This window comes from Larus michahellis, chromosome 10 (genome assembly GCF_964199755.1).
Source record: "Larus michahellis chromosome 10, bLarMic1.1, whole genome shotgun sequence".
Taxonomy (NCBI): domain Eukaryota; kingdom Metazoa; phylum Chordata; class Aves; order Charadriiformes; family Laridae; genus Larus; species Larus michahellis.
In genome coordinates, this window is record NC_133905.1 from 19,416,392 (window position 1) to 19,441,933 (window position 25,542).

At 40.1% G+C, this 25,542-nt stretch overlaps 1 protein-coding gene across 23 annotated transcripts in view; it reads left to right on the forward strand.

Annotated features, from left to right (window-relative positions):
* Positions 1-25,542, forward strand: part of DOCK3 (dedicator of cytokinesis 3) — a 220,321-nt gene that overhangs the window by 149,920 nt on the left and 44,859 nt on the right. For 22 of the 23 annotated variants that reach the window (XM_074603250.1, XM_074603258.1, XM_074603251.1 and 19 more), the window contains 12 exons: positions 411-508; positions 2,308-2,391; positions 2,742-2,842; positions 4,195-4,276; positions 10,616-10,786; positions 14,483-14,675; positions 16,552-16,679; positions 17,674-17,820; positions 19,950-20,048; positions 22,662-22,756; positions 24,343-24,418; positions 25,332-25,432. In XM_074603250.1, the coding sequence (XP_074459351.1) occupies positions 411-508; positions 2,308-2,391; positions 2,742-2,842; positions 4,195-4,276; positions 10,616-10,786; positions 14,483-14,675; positions 16,552-16,679; positions 17,674-17,820; positions 19,950-20,048; positions 22,662-22,756; positions 24,343-24,418; positions 25,332-25,432 (1,375 nt within the window). The remainder of the gene's footprint in view (positions 1-410; positions 509-2,307; positions 2,392-2,741; positions 2,843-4,194; positions 4,277-10,615; positions 10,787-14,482; positions 14,676-16,551; positions 16,680-17,673; positions 17,821-19,949; positions 20,049-22,661; positions 22,757-24,342; positions 24,419-25,331; positions 25,433-25,542) is intronic. The other variant, XM_074603253.1, reaches the window with a different exon arrangement.

The following is a 25,542-nucleotide window of genomic DNA, read 5'->3' on the forward strand; positions in this document are numbered from 1 at the left end:
TCATTAAATGAACAAAAAATTCAATGCTAGCTCTTCTGCACAACCCAAAGTTTGTTTTGTTCGGCTTTACAGAGTTACTAAGTAAATAAAAAGATGTTACGGCAACATCCCTGAAGCATGGGAAAAGAAAAGGTTTTTGCCCACAGTGCAGTGTCAAGCCACAGAGAGGAGAAGACAGTCTTTACACTTTTTAAAGGACTTTACCATTCCTCCATTCGTTTCTTTGTTGGTAGTATTGGATTTACTCCACGTTTTCCTTCTTGTTTTCCCATATTTATTTTTTTTTTCCCCAAGAAGTGTGAACTGCAGCAAGATCAGAAATGTAACATGTAATGAATCCCTGGTGGGTCTGGGGTTGCCGTTTTTCCCTCTGCGTATGGATTCTAACTCTTCCTCTCACTGTTCCGCAGTGGATTTGCTTGCCCTGCTGAAATGGAAAGCTTACCCAGATCGTGTGATGGATATTTTAGGAAGACTGAGACATGTCAGTGGCGAGGAAATTGTTAAGGTACTACATGAAATAACAGTCTTTGGATGTATCTGTGATGGCGAGTCCAGACCTGCAGCGCATTTCTTGAATGTTCCTTCATATTGTACTTTTTGATTGGCGCTGCGAACTCTCAGAGTGTATGAATTGGGATTTTATTTTGACAGGAAAATGAACAGGAAGATACACTCCAAAAATTAATGGCTAGTTAGTCCTTGGGATCAACACAGAGCTAATCCTTATTAAAGTTCCCTCACCCACATGTGCTGCAAGTCCTCAGCGCCAGTTGTTCCACTCTGTAGGCCTGCTCCTGTTGAGCCGTGCTGCTCGCTGGGGTAGACACGGCCACTGGCAGTGGTGGTTTGTGCAGCCTTATCTGTTCCGATAGTCTTTGCTAAAGGACATTCTCTGAAACTGCGTAACTGTGGTCGGTCACTTCTAGAGTGAAGAAAACAGAGCTGACTCAGAAAACTTGGCCTTTTCAAACAGCCAGTGGAGTTGATCAATATTGCTGTTTTGCAGATGCTCCACGTGTCTTTGTAGAGGAGAAAGAAATGTGAAACCTTGGAAGTTAAGTTTTGCTCAATGGCCAGTGAACCATCCTGCAAAACAACCTTCCTCTCCCAGCACTGTGAAGTGGAGCTCTTGCCTAGAGCACCAATTGCTCTCTAGTGTGTCTAATCCCTAGAATTTATTTCTATAAATCTAGAAGTAAAAGGGATAATTTGTAACAACAAACAACCAAAGAGAAAAAACCATAGAGAAATCCTGTCACTTAATAAGTAGTTTCTGATTAAAGCAACTTCACTGTTACTCATTTGAATGTTGCCATGTCTTGAATGTTAGTTAATCTTCATGATAACTTCGTAACAGTAACAGGAGAGGACAATACCCCGTTTATATTGGAATTCTTGAAGAATGTCGTGTTTTGTACACTTTGTTTGCAGGGCAGTGCAAGTATCTGGTTTTTATAGAGAAAAGCATAAAAAGATATGTACTAAATTAATCCAAGAAGAGAAGTAATTGATTCCCTCCCTAATCAGCTGCCATTTGGCACTGGTATATGAAGAACAGAATGCAATAATTCAGAAAAAAAGAAATGTTATCCTCTCGGAGACTTCATAAATTGTTAAATTTGATTTCTTGTTTTCCACATCAGAAATTTAATTGGAATAGATTAAAAAGCATGAGAGAATGTGCAGTTGACTTGATCTTCAGCATTTTTCTTCACAGTCATCCTTTCTGAGGACTGTGCTTTCAGGAAAGAAAATCACTGAATTGTCAGCATTCAGGAAGCCACAGTGTTATGGATGAAAGAAACAACTGGCAATATGTAACGTGACCCAATTAATGCTTGTTATAAAAGCTTTACATTCTGTCAAATAACAAAAGTTTTCAAGATTAAACATAATTTGGAGCACCGGTCAATGTGCTTCCCACTCTTTGATGACGTACAGTATCTGATACACTCTAATGATCCAAGAATGTAAGTTGTTTTGCTGCTGTTGTTAGGCAGCGCTTGTAGTCAGCTTACAGTGAAAGGAGCACTCCGTTATATTTACAAATCAGGCATGACATACCTATTTCTTATTTTTTGGTTTTCTGTCGTTTCTGTTTATAAATATTCCTTGTAAAGAGAAAAAATCTTAGTAAAAACAAAAGAAAATGTCTCGCATCATATGGATGAACGTGAAGGGGTTTGTCCTTGGCAAATGTTTTGCAAAAATATCAACATGCATGAAATAATTAACGCGGGGGGAAACAACCTTCTTTTGAATGCAATTGAATTTGAAATTCTCTGTTTATTCATGTCATTTTAGTTCCTACAAGATATTCTCGACACGTTGTTTGTAGTTTTGGATGACAACACTGAAAAGTATGGTCTGTTGGTCTTTCAGTCTTTGGTAAGCTGCTGAATTGTTACTTTATCTCATGGTCAGTGAGTTTTTAAGTTTCTTATTATCATGTTGCTAGCATTTTACTTCCATGAAATATGAAATATTGAGCTGGATCCAGCCTTACATTTTCTGTAATAATCTTGGGTGAGGAGGGCAGGATAGCCTCAGCAGATGGAGGACGGCAATATTTGCTAGCACTTGGGAGAAGCAAACAATAACATCTAATAACACAACTAGTGACTGTTTAAAGAAACTCACGTATTTCATTGTTCCTTAGCGTGTGTAACTTGCTCACAGAAACCTAGCAACAATGTGCAATTCTCTTTAGAATGGGTTCACTTGTTCATCTCCCACAGGTATTCATCATAAATCTGCTGCGTGACAGCAAGTATTTCCACTTTCGACCTGTGATGGACACTTACATTCAGAAGCACTTTGCAGGGGCACTGGCTTACAAGTAGGTTGTGTTTATCTGTCGCTTCAAGAGATGGCATTAGCGAGCTTTGAACGATGTCGCCATCAGAATCATAACCTGCATGTTGGCAGTGGTTTGCAAAAGTAGAACTGCTCAGGTGAAAGTTTTCCAGCACAGTTATAGAGAAAAGCTGCTGAATGTCACCTGTGGCTGAGAACGAGCAGACTTTGGAATTTATCTGGCCTTTCTGAACAGGCAAATCTTACTTTTTTCTTTTTTATTTTTAACTGAAGAGACAGAGTCACTCAGCACCAACTCATTACCAGTCTGTACTAATGAGCTACCAAGAGCATATACATTTCTTGTCTTATGAAGGATGCTGGGATATAAGACTTGTGTGAAAGCTTAGAGAACTAATTGCAATTTCTTCTTCCAAAGTAGTCAGGTATTCCCATAAGATGATGTTCTATTTGATTAAAGTAAATGTATAATTTGAGTAGACCAGAAACTTAATTTTCACTTTGAAGATCATGCCTTATTTTGTAGTATTCTTTTTTGAGTTTTGCATCAGCCAGGAAGACAGATTTTTGAAAGCAAGAACAGTCACCATTCAGGGGGTTGTTTTTCCTTTCTTTTAGACCATTTCTTTTGTACATTTGAGCATATTCTATCTTTGGCCACAGTAAACTATTAAAAACAGCATATAATTGATTTTGATTGTTTTAAGGCATTCACATTTTAGTGTAATTTAAAGAGTATATAAAAAAAAATCTTCTGTTAATGGCAGGTAAAAAACCATAGACACTATAGAATGCTAGAAGGCATAGTCATGTTCAGAGGGGAAAAAAGGGGTTCTGCTTGGGGTTGCTTATCACCTCTTCCAGACAAATCATTTTTGGTAGTCTGATGTCTGAAATTAAACATGTTTTTCATAGAACTGTTTAAGTTGGTCCAAATGGTATTGTGTACTTAGGAAAATAGATGCAGGTATTGTCTTTGTGGTCTTAGTTTCTAAAAACTGCTTACTTAGGGGAGATCTGGAATAGAGGAATTTCCTACCAAAAACAAACAACAAAAAAGAGTACGTTTTGGTCTTAGAACCGTATTGAATACCTTTATCAAAGCTACCTTTTCAATAACACCTTTCTGATGTTCACTTAGGTTCCTCATGGTCTAAGTCAATTACAGAGAAGAAATAATTTTCTGGTTTTGAAACTTAAATAAACTTATATATTATGTAAATTCAATAGCTAGGATAGCTATAGCTGACCACTGAAATGGAGTCAAATGAGACAATTTTGTATAGTTCTCCCAAAACCCCAAATTTTTGTTGCCTGACTAATTTTAAAAGTGCGTTGAAGATTCCTCCTCTTTTCACTGTTTGTTATATTCAGAGAGCTGATCCGATGTTTGAAGTGGTACATGGACCGTTCGGCTGAGCTTGTACGCCAGGACCACATCCAGGAAGCCATGAGAGTATGTATCCAATGGAAGTACTCGTGTGTCTGTCCCATCTGTGACTACAAAAGGGCTGGGGAAGCTGTAAATAACATCAAGGGTAGTCTGGCTCTTATTTGTTTAACCAGAAATTTTTTCTAAATATTTTTCCAAAATTTTAATTTTAGGGGGAGAGTCACTCTTGGGCAGGAAAGAAATGGAAGAATTATGTCCCCTTAAGGCCTTCCAAAGCCCTGTGGAGAACTTAAGGGGGGCTTACATGGAATATATATGCACTAGCCACATAGATGTATATGTATATATATGTATATGGACCATATATATATGGCCTACACCTTGCACTTCAAGAAGCCGTTATTTTAAATGTATTAGGCACAGGCGCCGTGGATCAAAGATCTGCTTTTCATTTCTGGCATGGGCATAGCTTCATTGTATTCCTGGTTGAAGTTCCGGGGTATTTTAAGAAGCAGATAAATGAGCCTTTAACTGCATGGAAAGTCTAACTGTCATTGCACAGGACCTGAATCACACTTCTGTGATGAGAGTGTGACCTCGCAGGAAGGGACAGCTTTCTAATGGGGTGTGAAAAAGGGAATATTTTTGATGCTATTACAGACAAATCAGAGAATCATGTATTAGTTTTACCACGTGTAAGTGTAAAACAGAAAGATATCGTATCAAGTACATAAATACAAGACTCCACATTTGCAGGAAGATATTTTTCTTTGAGTGAGCGTCCATCTGTACCTTCTCACTGGGAGCAGGCTTTTATCCAAACATTTGAGTCTGGGCACTTCTAGAACTAGTAGCACCGGCAGAGATTAACACTTTCTTTTTCTCACTTTTCACATCAGTACAAATAGGTGAAGCATATCACAGGTGAAGCACACACTCATACAGAGATTGTTCCTTGTGAATGTATTTACGCTTGTGTCTTGGCATATGTTTCAGACTTTATCATGTTTTTTTCTTGCTTCTTGTGACATTTTTGTTCTTTGCTTTGCCTCCTTTAGCCTAATTTAGTCAATACTTTTGAGGAAGTAATTTTTATTTTTTGAGAATCCTTGTTCCATTTGAATGGTTAGGGCACCACTGACAGCAACTAGCTTTCAAAATCTTCCTGTTAAGATCATATCCTGATACTTAAAAGGGCATTATACCAGTGTCTCCTTTGTCTTTTGTAGATATTTACATACTTGGAAACTTCATCTTTGTAATACTTTTCAACGACAGATTCATAGACAATGGTGGAAGTGGGATAAAGACGAAAATTACCATCTTTCTCATTCTTTTTGCTTCCATTCTCATCCTTTGCTTTTTTTTTAATTACAAAGATGTTTATTAAAATTATGAGACGAGAGGAAGATCTCTAGCTGGAATGATTCCTAGGAGGTTTTCTTCCCCCTCAAACCACTCAGTAGTGCTGTAAGCAGGGCAGCAGATAGAGATGTATGATATTTTCCCATGTGGTTGGCATTTTTTGAAGCTCATAGTAGTCCTCTTCAGAAATATTAAAAACATGAATGCTAGAATGTCTTTCAGAAGCTTGGTTATTCAGCATACTGTTTGTGAACAGGGTACATTCTTTCAAGGATTCCAAGGCAGCTTTTGCTTACTGGGAATCTCGAGTGTTTGCCTGGAAAGTAGCTGTTCCCTCTGTGAGATCAATCTGACGAGCTGATGGCCCAAGCCTTTCCAAGCGCAGACATTATAATTACCACCAGAGTTTCTGCAGACCTAACAGCGTATCCTCTGACACTGCTGTCACATCTTCTTCAGACAGCTGCCTTTGTAGGTATATCTTGGCGGCCCAAATCAAGGTCTTTATCTTTTACCATTACAGAAAAGTGAATGATTTCCTTCTTTGTTTCCAGATTTCATTTCAGGCATTTAGAGCAAGTTCGTACCAAGCCCATTATCGTTGCTAATACATCATTACTAGTGCTGTATTCAGTTGTTAGGAATTTCTGTGGTCTTGCATGTCTTCACTACACTCCTTGCATTAGTAACTCTTCAGCTCAGAGAACAGGATAACCCTCTATCTCTTTTTCCCTGAATTAGCCGTTAAACCCTAAAGCAGGTGTTGAAGTATCTCTGCACTCTTTTTTGGCTCTTGACTGCCTGTGTACATTCATGATGGACATGCATATGCCTCATAGGATGCTGATTTTTGACCTTTGCATTAGCAAGCAGTGCTCTAGAATATTTCTAAAATGACTTACCTCCCTCAAGACTGCTCTTAATTCTCAAAAAACTTCTGTGAAACCTGGGGGGACTGTAACCGAAAGGATGTGTCTACCTGTGCTGGAACACCTGGCACGTTCCTTTTTTATGTCCTATAACAAGCTCCATGTGAGCTGCATCCAGCCTCTGCCTCCCTGGAGTATTCTGTAACAAAGAGTCCATGTACAGCTCCACAGTTTTGCTTTCTCTACTAGTCATGGCAAGCCTTAGGAAGTGTCTCTAGGAGATGCCCTTCCAGCTTCACTTGTCTGCCAGTAGTAGAATCACTGGTGGGTTTTGCCTGGATTGAGGAACCCACTAAAAAAGCGAGACCTTTTCTTCCTTGGGAAGTCACATCTTCATATCAGTGTTCTGGAGCTGAACCACACAGAACACGCATCAGACTTTTTCGAGAGGCTTTGAGGTGCTGCATACCATCACTATGGGGCTTTACACGAATCAGTGATACACGAAGGGTCAGTCTTCCCAGCTGATTTCTTCAAAACGCTGAACGTGCTTTCTGAGCTGTGCTAGACAGGGAGCTAGTGAATGAGAGATTTGGAATTACATTCTCAGCCTGCCTTTTGAGACTGGGGACTCCTACAAATCATTTTCTCCACCCTGAATTTAAAAAAGAAACGTTAGCCTGTTACTTTTAAGACCAGTCTGTCTCTGGACTTACTTATTACCTCATTCAGAAATAATTACCTTATTTGGTGATTCACATTTTCTACAATCTCGCTTTTTCTAAGAATACCAGAAAATTGCTGGTGTAATTATAATTGTTCCACCCTGGTCAACCTGTTTGTGGGCCTTGCTCCTTCTTTTATCGCTGATGCCTTGAACTTTGCCCCAGGTCTTTTATCTCCCCTCACAAGACCCAAATTGGTACCTTCACTTGAACCTTTGCACTTATTTTTCTTAAAACTGCGTAATAGTTGCCTCTTGCACTTGAAGCAAGTATGCTGTTCTCTGGAAAAAACACATTGACAGTAGGAGGAAGAAGTTTGCAAACTGCTCTTGAATGGTGAAGTGGGTACTCATAGACTACTGAAAATGTCTTTTATTCACTTTGGTTAAGACAGTGAAAGAGATTCAGACCTTCAGAGCTAATCCTCTTTACATACACTGTGCCCATTCCACATACTCCAGATTCTTTCCTAAAGTAATCTTTGGGTTTCTTGAGTTAGGAAATTAATTTGTGCTTTTTCTTAAAACAGCTCTATACAAGGTTGATTCATCTGTTCATACTCTGAGCATCAGGTGTGGTTTGCCTGTTGTTTGAATTGAACAGACTCTTCATTTCTACAGCAGATGAATCCAGATGTGCAGCTGTACCCCCCCCCCGCCCCCAGACAGTCCACTGGATTTATGAATGTGCTACAGTAAAACCATCAGATGTTGTCTGAGGATAATCCCTGAAGGCTCAAGTGACGCTAGTGTCTCTGAAGAGTATCTTTATCCATTAGACCTGCAGGATAACCACGGAAATTTATCCACTTTTTTACCTGGGTTATCATAGAAGCTTCTGTCTGGTGCTGCTTTTGTCCTAGCGGTCTTTTGGTTTTCATTCCCCTGGGACGTTGGAACCAACCACCAGGTAATCCGTGCACGTTGAGATGTGCTGTTCCCGTATTCACAGAGCGAACATGCAAATGGACAGTCCCTCAGAGAAGAAAGGAAGGGTACTCATTAGTGAGTGGGAGTTCTTTGAGATGTGTTACCTTATATGCACAATTGTTACTCCTTTTCTCGTCTCTCCTGGAGTACCACTGGCAGAATTTAGGGATTGTTTGGTTGAGAGGAAATAAGTTTATGAAGCTGTTTGTCCATTTAGTTTTGCATATGATGGTACCGTGAGTCTTTAGGTTGCTGGCCACAGGTGAATGATACGTGCTCAGCTGTTGTGTGAACATGCATACAGACTACGTTTTAAAGAAACTTCCTTTAATTTGATACTGATTTTTTTATATTATGCCAAACATAATAGAAGGCTTGAAGTTTATTTCAGTGTGCTTCTATGTCTTTAGGCACATATATGCTTCGTATCTGCGATTTTGTAAGCAGTAACAGTCAAAGTTAGTCCAAGTGCTGATTTCTGCAAACAAGACTTGGTTTGTGTTCGTACCATCTCTGTGTCCGCAGACACACGGAACTCTTCAGTTAACTGCTTTTGCGGGTTGAGTCTAGGCAACAGTTTAGGTTGTCTGTGCTGTGGATGTGGAGTGTCTCTGGAAGCCTGCCATTTCCCTTTCAACAGAGAATTACAGAATTTCATACATAAATCCCCTGATTCATTGCAAAACATAATCTTCACATTAAAGTTACGAGCTTTCAGGTTCGAATTATGGTTGTCTATATCAAACCTGTAAAACAGCTTGTAGAAGCCACTTGCCTCGCAGTATTCAGTGTTTGCAGCGGAGATGCTAACCTTGAAGAGATGACTCTTGTGAACCAATTGAGCTTTGTCTGGAAACTATCCAGAAATATAAAGTGTTATTTCCTGATAAAGTTCTTTGGTGTAAGGAAGCTTCACTGAGAGATGTTTTAGTATGGAAGTATAAATAATGTACTGCCAAATTACCAAAGTTGCCATCCATCCTGGGGGAAAAAAAAAAAAAGGCTGTAAATATCAGTGGCATTTTGAAATCTGTGATGGCTTTATGAGGAATTTCATATTTCTATTCCCTATCTTTAAAGCTGTAGCATTCTAAAGCTTACAACATAACATTGCACGTTCGCGTGTATCGTGTGGTGGCTCAATGAGAGGCATCTTATGGATGCAAATATATCTGATGAGGGCAAAATTTGTGTTTGAATTAACTTTCGGTTTCCAAACTGAAGTAAAGCAGACAAGAATGCTTTCCAGTCAATACAGTGGAATATTAGTAATGTTTCTGTATAGACCATGATTACTGGCGCCTCCAGCCTGTTTTGTTTCCTGTGCTGAATTTTGAGGCTATCATCAAACTATGGCTCATGCCTTCCCTTAATCTTACTTTAATGGGGGATCATGTTAAGCACTAAGGGAAGGAGTGAGGTCTAACTGTCACTGATATGCAGTACATCTCAGTGTTGACAGCTGTGTGCACCAAATGATCAAAAAGGCCTTGTTGCTGTGGGGAATATCCCATTGCTGTATGAGCGTCTGCGAGAACCTCTCCCAGATTGGTGAGCTTGTTAAAGGCTGCACAGAACAATGTATTTTTCTTCATTGACACTGCTGCCAAATCAATGGAGCTCTGAATAATGCCATTTACAAAATTATAGTTAAAGGTTGCAAATTCAGATTTAATCTAGACATGTCACAGAGCAAATTATCATTCTACATGAAGATCCGATTTGCCAGTCCCTCAGGACTGCGGCTTCTACCGCACGTTGTGTAATGGGGCTAAATGCCATCCTCTGTGCAGGTTATTCTCCCTCTGCTGGGTGCTCTCCAAGCTTCATAGGTGACGATAAAAGAAAGATGCTTTAACTTAATCACAACTCAACTTAAAAAGATACTCGCTACAGTACTGCTTGCTACTGCTGTGGGCTGCCAGAGGGCTTCACATGCTGCTCTCGTCTTCTGTTTCTGCACCTGCATTTATTTCTGTTTGTACATGTAGCTGCCAGAAATAAAGGTGAACCCTTGCTGTTGTGTTCATATTGAAAAGCAGATTCTCCTTTTTCCAGGTAATCCTTCTTCCGTTCCACTGACAGTCCATTTATCTTAATCTGGATTAGCTAACTCAAGTAATTAAATGTAAAATTTGAATGAAAACAGGAGAATAGCTTCTTCAGACACTTACAGTCACGGTGCCAAGCCATGAGAAAACCAGAAGTCTCTTCTCTTCACCAAGATTTTCCTCAAGTTTTGTAACTCAAATTTGGCTATTTGACTTAAATGCATACTTTTTTTGTTAGTGGGACATACTAGTAACAGAGTATTGGTTGCGAAGGGATACTTGCCTATGAGTAGCTCTTCCTTAACCGAATTATATAACTTACAAAGCCTGGTTTTCTTTGTCCTTTCTAAAGCTGAAGAATTTAGTTATTATGCACCTAGAATCTTTCCTGGTTCTCTTTAAAGCTCCTTTATTTTTCTCTCTTTTTCTGTATCTTATTCTCCTTCCTCTCCTGCTCCTTAAGGCCTTGGAATATCTTTTCAAGTTCATTGTCCAATCTCGGATCCTTTACTCCAGAGCTACTTGTGGAATGGAGGAGGAACAGTTCCGCTCCAGCATCCAGGAGCTTTTCCAGTCCATCAGATTTGTGCTCAGCTTGGACAGCAGGAGCTCTGAGACTCTCATCTTCACGCAGGTTTGCTATTTTCTACACCTTAACTGGCAAACCAAAAGGCAGCTGTTTTCTGCACAGGTAGTATATATGGGTATATATGGGCACCTGACAATTCAATGCGGGTTAGTGGAGTTTTCTCCCTCTAACAAGCTGATGATGCTGGGAAATGACACAGCCAATTAACGTTATTAGACAGTAGCTTCGCATCACTTCACAGATACAGGTGAGCTGAACTGTGGACTCTCAAGAGGAAAGTGACTTGTCACATGAGAATGCAGTTTCTGCTCTTCACAAAAGTAAACTGCGTTTCCAAGCCTCTCATTCATGTGTCTTACAGTTGGCCTAAAGACATTTTAAATTCTTAATTGTAGTAGCTCCAGTCAATGCTTGGGGTCATAGCAACATCACAGGGGAGAGGTTCAATGGGTGTACTCACAGTCAGATAAACTTAATTCTAGCATACTCTAACATTACGGTCAAAATCGTAGGCAGCCTAGCTGCAAACATAGGATGATAACCACACTCACATTTAATATGGTATTTTGAATATGGCCCAGATGCCTTCATGAAGACTTCAGGTGGGCTTAAGATACTACTCAAAGTGAGAAAGGAAGTTGCTACGTTTTGCTTCATATTTTGAAGATTACTGTACTAAATTGCGTGCTTCTGTGTTGAAAAGTTTTAAATAGTTATGTCAAATGTTATGTGTGTGCCTCAGCTCAAAAAATATCAAAGACAGACCACCAGGAGCTTCCTGGTGATAGGGAAGTGATTTGTAATCACTAATGTGCTGTTTACGGATGTTTTGAACAAGCACCTGCTGTAGTTTGCCAAAGAAACAGTTGCTGTGAAGGTTGCCACAGAACAGAGTGACTCCACTGGTTAGGGAAGCTGCCAGCAGTGCCGTCGCTCTCTTAAGAAGCTGCTCCGAAAGATTTTGAGAGCAGCTGCTCTAATCTTTTATTTAATCACCCAATAGTGGGTACAATAAGATGAGCCAGGAACCTGAGAAAGCAGGGCACAGATTTTGCAGGCAAAGTGACAGTGAGTGGAAACAGCATCTTGTGAATGCAGCTGTTTCGGGTTCTTTGGGGTTTTTTTTAAGTTGTGTTGATCAAAAATACAGAGGGAGACTAGATTTGAAGATGGGGTTATTCTCCCTTTTACTCTTTGTTTCTTTTTTTTTTTTTTTTTTTTCCCCTCCTTTCTCTCAGTATGCTATTTCTTACTTTGGATTTTTGTGATTTGTAAAGCCTGTCCTTGTTTAATCTTGAAAAGTTTACTTTTTGTTTCCCCCTTGCCACTATGTTGCCCCTTGATCCCAATTGCCCCCTAGGCCTCTCAGCCTGGAGGGCAGGCGAGCGGAGCTGGGACATGTGCCCCACAAAAGTGTGGTGGTACTTCAAGGCCGTCATTTAATTCTGTAAGTAATGATCCGCAGAACTGCACAAGTATTTCATCGTGGATGTTCCCAGTTAATCCCTTTTCCCTATCCCAAACCCTCTTTTCCTGCATATAAACTGGGATTTAATGTTTAAGTGGCTGGTACTTTAAAACTAGAAAATGTGGAATGTTTCAGTAATTAATGGAACAGCTTATGGCATCCACAGACTGAAAAGACAATATTGAGGGCGTATACAGGATTGTACAGGTCAAATCGTTCAGGACAGCCAAGGAGTTCACGTACTCGTTCTGGAAATCTGGACAACTGTTAAATACCTACAGAAATGCTCGAGGCCCTAGAAACATAATTTTCTTCACACTTGTCCTCTTATCCGGGATATTAAAGAGATCTCAATATAGTTCTTTCCAGCAATGAGGTTAAAACTGATTATGTCCTTCCTTCCAGACAGTTAGTTTGACATGAGTAATGTTGCAGAATATTTTAGGGTGTTGTACAAAAAAGAGCCCTTCAAGGAACTGCTGAGATGATGTAGCTGCTTCTCAGGAGAGATCCTGAAGGGATCCCATGCATCCTTAGATTCCTGATGGATATCCTAAATCACCACAGAAATCCTCCCGCTTTATAGTAATAGTTAGAAAAAAGTTTAGGAAAACTCCTGTAAGGATTTGTTGGGCCGATATTGTAATTTCACTTGTATTATCCCAAAGATAAAGATAATAACTGGATTTGTGGCTGTTACAGCCTTCCAAGAGTACCGCCAGCTGTTTAAATGATTCATATTTGTTTATTTTGTTAGTACATTGTATGTACGTAGCAACAAATAGGTGACAACACCCAGGAGGGTATGTGAGTTTGTGTGTAATCTGAATTGATTGTTACAAGACAAGATGTTGAGAGAGATAACGAGCGCGAAGAAGAAAGAGGTAAATTTATATTCAGAATAATTTAATGGGCTCTACAGTGTTAGTTGTAAAAATAACTTAGACTTTGCTCAAAGACTATTAAATAGATATCACTGTTGTTTGAAGGAAAAGCTACTTTGAGGAAAGACTTGGCAAAGAAGGAAAGTGTCTATTGTACGGGATGAGGAGAGGTGTGCCAACGGCAGACCAGCATGGGAGAGGTGCAGAAATGTTTGTGGAATGAGAAAACAAATAAAAAATCTGTGAGGAAAAGGAGCACTTGCAGAATAAGAAAATAGCGATAGGCAGTGAGACTCTGGAGGGGTGAAGCTGAACAGGGATCTGCAAGGAAGTTCATTTACCGAAACTTCTGCAGGAAAATCAGGGTGGTTTGTGTGGAGCTTCCGACAAGGGAGGTGGAAGCAGCGAGAGGGACCTGTGCAGGGTGGCGGGGCTGGGGCTGCAGGGGGGGCTAAGGAGCCCAGTCAAATCCTGACCCTGCAGCAGTTCAAGAAAGCGACCATCTAGGAATTAAAGCAGTTATAATGAGGAAACGGGTGTGGATCTTGGGTAGGATGTAGAGGAAGAGAGAGAGGAATTTTAAAACATGAGAGGTGTGCGGCAGGTGTTAGGTACGATGCCAAGTCTGTGGAAGGTGAGGATAGGGCGATGCATGGAATTTTGTAGTGTTGTGAAGAAATTAAGTGAAAAAGTGTGAAATAAGAGATGAAGAGTTTGATACTTTTTCTTGTTGTGCTGATACTGTTTCTGCACTTCAAGAAGCACCTTCAAGGATAGCTCCAGCTTTCTGGAAACATCCGTTACTGCAAGAATCACGTGCACAGTGACCTGCGTGATGTGATGCCTCTTTCACGTGACATCGCTCCCCACCCCAGTTGCAGAAATCCTGCAACATCACCTCGCAGTGCAGCTACGGTTAAGGGTCTGCCAACATGCTCTTCACTTCAGAATATTTTCTGAAGACTTTTAACTGTCATAGGTGGTTGCTCAGTACAGAAAATTGGTATGGAACTCTCTAATCAGAAGCAAGTTTTATATTTATTGAAAAAAGTAAAATAACAAAAATGGACTATGTTCTGTTCCCTGGTGCCTTACTTTTTTCCGTTTTATAAGCTGTGTCCTAAAATACAGCCTTTTGAAGCTCTACAGTATGTATGTGCTCAGCTTATCATAAGGCTTAATATTGCAGCAGCACTTGATTTTTATCTACTACATGTGATTTGTTCACTATGAACTTTAGGTATTGCAAAACATTAACACCAGCCGTAGTGCTCTATTTAGTAGCTTTTTGCAGACCCTTCCTTCAGTTTTACTGTTGTTCCTGTTTTGCTGCATTTAGTGGCAGTTCCAGCATTCAGGATGTTCAGTTTCTCCATTGCCTGTTTTCAGGCTGCTCTGCTGAACTCCTTCCCCGCTATCTTTGACGAGCTGCTGCAGATGTTCACCGTGCAGGAAGTGGCGGAGTTCGTGAGGGGCACCCTGGGCAGCATGCCCAGCACCGTGCACATCGGGCAGTCCATGGATGTGGTGAAGCTCCAGTCGATTGCTCGCACTGTTGACAGCCGCCTCTTCTCCTTCTCGGGTAAGAGGGCGGTATCTGAGGCTGAGTCTCGCTGCTCACCAAGAGTAGGAACACGCTGCATTTATTTTGCAGTTGCGTTGTTGCAAACAATTCATTGCTGAAGGCCAATAATCTTGGTAATTACTTATCTTGGTGGCATCGTTGTTGCATATGTTCACTGTGGGGACTTTGTAACTTTCCCTGTGGTAGAAAATGTTTATAAATCCGTCGTGGATAAATTATAGTTACTAAAGGTTGATAAAAATATGTTCATTAACAAATGAAGTTAATTACTAAAACCGCCAAATCTCACTTGATACTTTGTATTACTCTTCTGTTGTTGTCACAGATAGGAAGATAACCTCCTTCCCAGCAAGCTTATTGTCCCAGAAGGAGAAACAGGGAGATAGTTACAGTGAGAAACCCACCACATCCTTCTACATTGTGTTTAATCTTTGCGTTAGAACTTTGTAATATTTCTTCAGCTCAACGTATTAGTAATTCTTAAGAATTAACTGAATGAGGGGTTGGAGATTGTGAGTTTATTTCATACATAAAGATCTGAATGAAAGATGTTATGAAGGTAATATTGGAAGATAAAAAGCACCATTGGGCTTATCTTCCCTGTGGTGAGGATCTCAGGTTAGCGCACTCAAATTATTCTCCTCAGTGCACAGTGAGAATGATAATTACACAAAATCATGTTTAAACTATCTATTGTAATTGTTTATAAACATACATTATTTTTTTTTCTTAAATTTGAAATTAATCACAAAAAATGTGAGAGAATGTAGAGATTGAGTAGCTTAGTCCAAAGGTGGCTGTGAAACAGGCAGTGCATTTTATCTAATTATATATATAGTGGTTTGAACCTAGTGATAAAAATATTTGGCTTTGTGGGTGCCAGTTCATAGGCAAAAACTTCCTCTTCTGTCTGCTCAATAAAGCCAGGGGTAACTTTACCCACAGGGTCCAGGGCTTTAGTCCTTCCCATTAACCTTCGTTTCTCCTTTGCAATGATACTGGCAGCTGGTGATGCTTTTAGCTGCTGCGTAGCACCATGAGAGCTCGCTACAGCATCCAAAATCAGAAAGAAACTTCAGTGTTGCGAGGCAGCTATGACTGTATAGATGCCACATTTTTCCACCCAACATAATGGTAGACCCCCATCATATTCCTTCCCATGGAAGCATGACCCAATACTCCCAGGTCAGCAATCTCTCCCGTGTCGTGTCTGCCTCTGGGAAGATGAATCTAATTTCCAAAGTTATCTTTTGGCTGCCCGCCCTGCCTACTCTTCAGGTCTTGCAATTAAAGGAAGATACATTCTCTTTTTCTTGCCTCCCATACGTTGATGACTTGTTTTACTTTTATCTCTCCTATCAGTCTGTCTGTTAACATCTTGCCACTTTTTTCCCTGTCTCTTTTTTCCTGTTTTGGCTATTGTTTTCTGCAGCTGCTATCTGCTCGCCCTTCTTTAAAAAGATTAAGGTGTGTAAGCCAGCTAAAAGAGAAGAATTAGCCAGTCTCCAAGAGGCGTATGTTGGAGAAGCTCTATTAGCCGTGACAATGGAGCTGGAAAGTGAGATGAAGCGAGGAAGAGTTTGCACAAAGGAAGTCAACGTTAGAAAGCATCAGTTCACACATGTTGTTTCCAAGCTGTATCACTATTGAGAACATCACATATACTGCAGTTACGAACTTTTGAAACTAGATGCACTAGTAATTCATTAGATACAGTTCTTGGAAGTGTGGTGTACTACAACCTGTACGGTGGAAGTTGCACCAATTAATCAAACATGGTGTATATCCGTAGGCTAGTTTGGATTCCAAAAGACTGCTGGTTGAAATTTAATTTTTTCTTGGAACGACTGTAATCTGGTTTTCCTTCTTTCAGAGTCCCGGCGCATCCTGCTCCCTGTAGTTCTTCACCACATTCACCTTCACCTACGACAGCAGAAGGAGCTACTTATCTGCTCTGGGATCCTCAGTAGTATCTTCTCCATAATCAAGACCAGCTCTTTGGTAATCTGCTCCTTGATTTTATTTTCTTTTATTTTTTTAAAATTCAACCACTGATTTAGTAAAATGAAGACTGAGCGATTTTTTTATAGGTTAATACAGATTTTTCAATAGTCCTTTTAAAAACAAAATTCCGCTAACTTTCTGTCAGCAGGAGAACATCTGAAATGAGGGTCTGCTTTTGTGTGTGTGACTCAAAGCATTCTGATTACACAGTGTTCTTGCTGTTAGGAGGGGAAAAAAGCACACGCACTTACCAGGTTTGACACTGTTTAATTTTCTTCATCCAAGCCCAGAACTTAGATGTCAATGGAGTTCAAAAGCTCTACAGAGCTCTAGGACTTGCAGTTCTGCAAGAGACAGTAACTAGCACTTTGTGATTCACGTTAAGAGAATACTCTAAAATTATCCAATCAATGAAATCACACTTACTTCTGGAAATTGCTGCTGAGTTTAAACACTCGGCTTTGATGATCATAATACTCTGATCTCAAATGGGAACTTGATCATTTAAAGCAACGCTCCCAAACAGAGGGTGGTGAAGTTTCCCCATCTGACTCCAAAGGAGGAAGCTCATGGTGCGAAATATAATTCATTCCAATGAGTATTTCCAATTACAAGTTACGGCTTTGTGTGAAAGGAATGAGATGAAAGATATCACGGTAATAAGCTAAAATAATGCTGCCATAGAATAAAGGTTCCTGAACGTAATTTGATCCCATTGTGTTCTAGAGTGTACGCAGACCTTTGATTATAGATTTACCTTTATGGCTGTGACCCTGGATGTTTCCATCAGAGACGGAGGAGGTAACACACACGCTGGCATCACAGCAGTGTCTGGTACCACTGATGAATTTGATTTGTACTTCTGTGACCCTCCATTACGGAGCTCTCTAGCAAAACAAGTATTTGTGGTATGGCTGACTCAGCAGAATTGTCTTTGCCGATTCCGTTCTCTCCAGTTTCTAACTGTCTGTTTGCTCACCACTTACTGTAGGAGGGAGATGTCGTGGAGGAGGTTGAGATGATGGTGGAGAGCCTCCTGGATGTGCTTTTACAAACTCTGCTTACAATCATGAGTAAATCGCAGTCTCAGGAGGCGGTAAGAGGGCAGCGATGCCCGCAGTGCACAGCAGAAATCACCGTTAGTAACTAACAATCAGTTTCTATTTCCTGCTTCTCTAACCTTTGGTTCAGTCCCTCACCACCACCGGCACCTCATTATCATCTCTGCTGCATGAACGCCCAGGGCTTTGTCTCTTCCCCTTAATGAGCCACAAATCCATTCCTTCCTCTTTGCAGTAGTGAGGTCTGCAGGAAGCAGTGGAGCTCAGGAAGCTTTTGTGGATTTCCAGGTTATTTTCTTGTTTGTTTTTGCAGCTGTGATTGAGAGTTATTGTTTAGAACTTGAGGCAAATGCTAGCTGGGTACCTGCCCGGGGCTTCACCCCTCAACAGGTATCAGCAAGGGCTGTGTGAGTACCAGGCTCTGATTGCGAAGACTGAGAATACCGTCATTCTCAGTGGACGAGTCCCTTTACTTAACACCCTGGAGAGCTTCTGTCCAGGTTCACTGATTATTTCATGCAAACAAAACATGACATACTTTTGAACAAGAAATTAACAGATCCTAAGACAAGTGAGCTGTTGAGCTTGGTGGAAGAAGAAGGAAAAGCCACCACTTTGTCCAGGCTGCCGCCATAAGCCTAGGGGAAGAAATCTTTTCCTTTGACATGCAATGGAAGAGAAAAAGAATAGAATTTTGCTGTTCAGCTTTCTTCTTTTCCAGATTTGTGGCCCTTTTCTATTCTAGCCTATTTTAGTCTATTTTTGCTTGGCAGAGTCTCTAATGCAGCATTTGCGCAATGTATGATGTTAAGCTGTTGTTCAAAACATCTCTTTTTTTAGACTTGCTTTTTTTATCAAGTGGCTGAAACCTCAGAGATATTGTTGGGGGCAGATGTACACTAAGGTACACGCCTCACACAAGAGAAAAGATTGTATCTTTCCATGTTAGCTCAGATAAAGTAATAAATGGTAGAATCCTAATAAAGAACAAGGTATTTTGTACTTTTCAGACATGTTCTTTGATACAAAATAAGAAAGGCGCTAGCTTGCAAATGCCCAGTGCCGTTTCAGTTTCCTTTTACTCCTACCATTTGACTTACCGTTATTTATCCCATGCCACCTCACGCATAAAAGCACACCCACTTTCCTAACGAAGCTCAGCCCTGTAAAGTTTACTGGAACAACATATGTCAAAGCTTCTGGGTAGATGCTTGAGCCAATTGGAAAAAAAAATTAAAATGGAATGGACAGTCCCAAGCATAAAATCCCTTGTATTAGTTCCTGAATTTATATTCAGGAATTTGTTCCTGAATTTATATTTCACAGTGATATTAAATACTGCTTAGAAAGCAGTTTGTATATGTTCCAAATTAATTGCTCGCTGTCACAGAAAAAAAAATAGTGTTGTGCAAGGGACTGGCAGTCGAAAGCCATACTCCTTTGTTCTTGGCGCTGCCTTGCGTGTTACCTTGGACAGATTGCTTAACTTCTCTGTGCTTTGCTTTCAGATATGTAAAATGGGGGCGCTCATCTTTGGAAAACACTTTGGGATACTGTGGTAACTGGTTAGGGTGCATCTGCTTTGCAGGCCAGCAATGTAATTGTAGCTCATGTAGGCTTACCCAAACTGCATTCAGAATATCTTACTGGAATACTGTTAGTACTGTAACTATGACAGCACATAACCTGGTGAACACTAATAAGCCAAATATTTACAAGATTCCAGACACCTTTTGTAGACATACACTGATGGCATGCTGTCACCGCTGTACTGGTTTGACTGTCTGAGCCAATTAGTTTAAATAATTCCTGGTATGTCTGCATGAGCTGCAGTCTCACCTTTGATAGACCTAGTATGTTAAGTAACTGAAAAAGGTGATTGTCAAAAACTGCATGCTTGGAGGGCAGTTCATTAATGTCTGTGTTAATAATTTTAAATTACTCTTGTATAGACTACAAGATTGGTTAAAAGACTTTTAAAACTGGCATCTGTGGAGGAGCCTCTAAGAGGTGTTATCCCTACAGATGAACAGTAACTCAGGAACTGTTAACACGCAGTATTTTTATTCTCTGTGCATGTCAGCTTCCCTCTCATAGGCATCGGGGCCATTTCAGACCCCTCCCTTTATACCTCACCCCAGGTTGAGTTTTTTTATTTATGAAATTTCAGATTATCTGAATGAAATAGTTCTCATTTGGTCAACAGGGAGAATATGTCTCCTGCCTTTTATCTCTGCTTCGTCAGATGTCAGACACTCATTTCCAGCACTTACTGGACAACTTCCAAAGCAAGGATGAACTAAAGGTACAACAGAACATCGTGTTTGTAGGGTGATTCACTCAGAATGAGCGAGTAGAGGGGAATCCCTCCAGCATTATTTCCTCTGCTGATCCTTCCCATGCACTTGGCACTCTGTTCATGGACCTTCCTTTCACCTTTATAATAATAGCTGTTGTGTTATAAAAACATTTAAGACCACAGGGCACCAAATTATTTTCATAAGAGCAAATAAAGTCCTAAGATAGCTGTAATTAGACAGAAAAGGACATCATTAGTGTACCATATTTTATTTACCAGGCTGGTGAGGGGTCTGGAGGCCAGGTCATATGAGGAGAGGCTGAGGGAGCTGGGCATCTTTAGTCTGGAGAAGAGGAGACTGAGGGGAGACCTCATTGCCCTCTACAACTACCTGAAAGGAGGCTGGGGAGAGGTGGGTGTTGGCCTCTTCTCCCAGGTGAATAATGACAGGACCAGAGGAAATGGTCTGAAGTTGTGTCAGGGGAGGCTTAGGTTAGATATTAGGAGAAATTACTGAAAGAGTGGTCAGGCACTGGAACAGCCTGCCCAGGGAGGTGGTTGAGTCACCATCCCTGGAGGTATTTAAGAAACGTCTAGATGTGGCACTTCAGGGCATGCTCTAGTGGCAGAGATTGTAGGTTGTTTGGTTGGACTCGATGATCTTAAGGGTCCTTTCCAACCATGGAGATTCTATATAGAACATAATCAAGAGGAAAATTTTTTTTTTAGTCTCACGAATGTAAAGTCGGTTGTTCTGTAGTATTTTAGTAGATGTTCAATATGCATTGGAGCTTACTTACGAAGAGTGTTGATTTTATGCTAAAAGAGAGTTCAAGCCTTTTGGGGGATACAAATATCTCTAGCAGATAAAATCTTTTTGGGGAAAGCAGTAACCTTACTGCTCCACTTGATGCAGGCTTCCCAAATTTGTGAATGTTAAATTATGGCTATTCATGAACAGAAGGGGTTGGTGAGGTGCACTGACCTCTCTGGTGGCTCTTTTGCCACTGACATTTTGAAATGGCACATCTCAAAACAGCAGAAACCAACTTTTTATCTCAACTTCCACAGGAAAGAGGAGTATCTCTGACAACAGTCTGTTTAAAAGGCAGAATGATTTCATACCTAAAGACAAGATTTTATATAAAATGCTTTTGATTTGCATGGCACTCAATAAAATATGGACAATAAGAAGAACGTAATGTAGCAGGAACTTATGTTGCCTTAGCAAATGAGATGGAGAAAGAGTGAGAAATCCTCTCTGAATAGGCTTTCAGCTTCTAACTATTTCATGTGCATGTAGAGAGGCTGAATAAATCAGGGAGACAAATTTGGGATGATAGAATTCTTACCTCTAGGTTGAAGGGTTCAATGTGTCTCAGGTTGATAGTTATCTGAGATCACTACCTTTCAGGTAACTTTTGAATTGCTCATAGGAAAACTACTTCGTACATTAATTCATATTAATTGTTAATAAATATTTTTAAAAGGTATCTAAACTACAGTTCTTATGTCAGACCAGTGAAAAGGTTTGTCATTGAACTAAATTTGTCTTTACACCCATAAGAACACTGTTATATCTCTGACAACCTAAGGATATGTTCAGGAGTATTACAGAGGCTGAAGATTTTTATACCCAACTTTTTTTTCCAACTATCAGTTGACCTAATTAAAATATATTACTTCTTTTCCTTCAAATATTGCTGTAATAATAATTTCCAATACTTTTTCTTGGGTGGAAAGGCATTATGTTCACTTATCACTGTTACATCTAGGCAAAAATGAGGCCAAAAATCAAGGAGCTTCTGATGCTTTACTCTTAGCTCAGTTACAAGAAGATATTAATCTTCCCCTCTCCTTTCCCCGGCATTAAGGCATAATGGTAGGACAGTTTTGAAGAGACCTCGCGCTGCCACTTTCTGTGCTACCTTCATTTTGTGAGAAGAAAAACAAAGCAACAAAATCGTAGTTTGCAAGGCCAACAACTTAGCACGTTTTATCCTTGCAGAAGTTCTTTATAGGCGTAGAGGTGCAGGTAGTCAAAAACCAGAAATGTCTTCAGGTCTGGGGAATTTCTGGAAAGCAAATAGTCAGCTTGAATCTTTTTAAGGAGATCTTTTCTGCTGCATACTGCCAGAAATGGGGGTTTCTGTTACTATTTTTAAAAGCGTATGTAGGAGCTTTATTGGATTTGAGTGGGGGGGGGGTTCAAATTTGTGACATAACTGCAAAGAAATTTGGACAGATACCGTAATTAACTGAACACGTAAATAAAGGATTATGATTCCAGTATATTTGAAAATAGCTGCAAATTGACATTGGAACTCTAGATGATAATACGAGAAGTTATAGATGATTATGCACACAAGGAAGTTTTTCATCTCACTGTAGAAGTTAAGATTTAAGACAGATGCAACTTATTTAGTACGTATTAGACACATACAAAATTAACAAAGCCATATCCCAGTATATGTTGTTTCTGTGTTTTCAGGTGAATGGCCTAGTGACACAAAGCTCAAGTGGAGCACACTTGGCTTAACTGTCTTCCTTATAATCAAGGAAATAGATTAATCTGCAGCTGCTGGTGGTTTTTTAATTATTTTTTTCCCTGTGTGACAGGAGTTCCTCCTGAAGATTTTCTGTGTATTTCGGAACCTGATGAAAATGAGTGTCTTTCCTCGAGACTGGATGGTGATGAGGTTGCTCACCAGCAAGTAAGTAGAGGAGCGGGTATAACTGTTGACATTCTATAGCAGAATGCTGTCTCCTCAGCTGGGCAGTTATAACCTGTGATGCAGTGTGCTTCCTCACACCGAGATGTGGTGAGCAACAGGGATTCTGGAGCGCTCGTCTTCATTCCGCAGTTATTTTAGCACTCTGGACCAAACTGGGACCTTCTGTATTTGTTTTGTTTTTTAAATGCTACCAGTATGCAGAGGTAACAGAGTTAAAAGTTTAAACCCAACGCTGAAGTAGCTGCATTGAGGGTAAGTGCGGCGCAGCAGCTGTCGTAACCCATGGCAAGGAACAGCTACCCACACCAAGTGCTGTTAACTGCCAGGCCTCTCAGCCCCCTTTCTCAGCAAATTACTACGTTATATGTCTGTCTCTTCCCATAAAGATCACTCTTTAACCTACCTAGGAGGAGGACTCAGTTATTTTAGAAAAGGAGGAGCAGACCCTAGTGATGACACCAAGTGCATTACATACAGAGCTTTTTCTCAATTAAATTGTCATCTACCATTTTAATGCTTAATTTTTTCTACTTTTCCTGCTTCTGATGGGTTAAGTACTGTGCTGTTTGGAATGGCAGCAGTGTGATGAACACAGGGTGGCTGGAATTATTTACTAGTTTCTTGTTTCTTTAGATAAACTAGCTATAGAATTACTACTGACTAACTGACAGCTGGAGGGGTTCCCATTACAAGAGGACACCATGGAAGTTTCCCTCAAGGCTGCTCAGCTGAGCTGTGTGCTCTGGGAGGTCACAGTGCTCATGAAAAGGGAAAGAAGTGGATTTCAGGATTTCAAGTGGAAAGATTAAATGAAGATCTGTAAGAAAAGAAAAACCCACATGAACAGAGTAGTTCCCTCAGATGCTGTAGGTTGTCTAGTTCCCCTTGGCAGAGTTTTGCCGTAAACCTGATAGGTACGTTCAGCAGCGTTACTGGAAGTGTTGCTTTCGTGTGAATCAGAGATACGCTGTTTCTTTTGATACTACTGTTGCCTTATCTACATGCTCTTTATTAATGCCTGAATTTACCACATGCCTTGATTGCCTTTCACTAAGGTGTATTTAGCCACCTACAAAAAATACCAGGGAATCCAGAATTGGCAAAATACTCACAAATATGTTGAGTTGAAGTGTGAGCCAGATAAAGGACCGTTATATAGCCAAGAATGAAAATAGCTCAAACTTCTTCAGCTGCTCTTCTCTGGAAAAAAAAAAAAAAAAATCTGCTTAATATAGGAGAAAGATGAGCGTATTCTTTCATTTCACTGGAGGTAATATGGCCCAGCCATACAAAATAGACAGGATTTTAAATGCACCTGTGAAAATTCCCTAAGTTACAATAACAATGAAAATTCTTAATCTTGTATCACTTAGTACAAACTGTTTATTAAAACACAGAAAGGTAGGGGACTTCTATGCGAATCTAGCAGCGACTGCTTGAAGAATACCCATCTCTGTAGGTATAGCAAAATCATCACCACAAACCAGCGTAATATGTTATACTCCAGACTCAAATGTTCTCTTTTTTTTGTCTTCTTTTGTTTGTTTGTTTGTTTCTGCCTGCAGTATCATAGTTACAACAGTTCAGTACCTGTCTTCTGCACTGCATAAGAATTTCACGGAAACGGACTTTGATTTTAAAGTAAGAATTGATACTGAGCAAATGTCATGGCATGTTTTTAAACCAGCAGTAACAAAGGAGCAAGAGCTGTTCTCTACATTAGTTGATTATATTTGCAGCATTTATTTGAGTACCTGTGAGAAGTGAGGAAGATGACCTAACTGATAAAAGTCAGGAATTTGGATCCGCTGTGGAATCGTGGGGAAGTAGAAGAGAAACACTGGTATCAAATAAAAAAAAAAAAAAAGAGCCCCTCATAAAGGGAACAAGTATCTTCCTAAGCAGTGGAGCTAATGAAGCATGCTGTCTTACACTTTCATGGCTGATAAAATGTACATTTGGGCAATGCTTTCCCTGCAGTCGGGGCATTCATGATCTTCCTCTCCCAGAGGCTCATTCGAACTGTTGACTTAAAACTTGGAGGAACACAGTATCTTAGAGAGTGTTTTCCCTCTGTCTGATGTAGTTGAAAATAAGCGAGTTCAGTGTTACTAAGGGAAAGCTGCCAGACATGTACCAAGGCACGTGTACACACGGCATTGACGGCCCAGGCCTCATTTCTTTGGGAAAACTGACTAAATTATAGGGCTCTCGTTCGAGGGATAAAATCTGTTTAGCCTACAGAAAAAACAATCTAAAACTTCACTGAAGCCATCAAATTTGTTCATTTTTGAACTCTGGTGCTAAGAGGAAAGCCCAGTGGCATTACTTTCTTGGGGTTTCTAATTTTAGCTCCTGCCAGGATTTAAATAATCCATTGATATCCTTAAGAGTTTAGTTTCTCAATAGTTAAGATACATATTGATTAAGTTATGTCTTGATTACAAAAAGGAACAGTCTCATTCTATATATAAAGGAACATTTGTCTTCCTACACTTGTTTCAAACTTACTCCTTGGAATGTAATGTTATAAAATCTCCTTCCTGTGTCACAGGTGTGGAACTCGTATTTCAGCCTGGCAGTTCTGTTTATAAACCAGCCAAGTCTCCAACTAGAAAATGCCACACCAGCTAAGAGGAAGAAGATTCTGGATAAGTAAGAACACGTTTTGTTGGGTTCCCCGCCTCTTCTGCCACCTCAGAAATTTAGACTTCTTTTACTGCCACAAGTCTCTGGGATTTATTATGGAACTTGGGGTGTGGAAA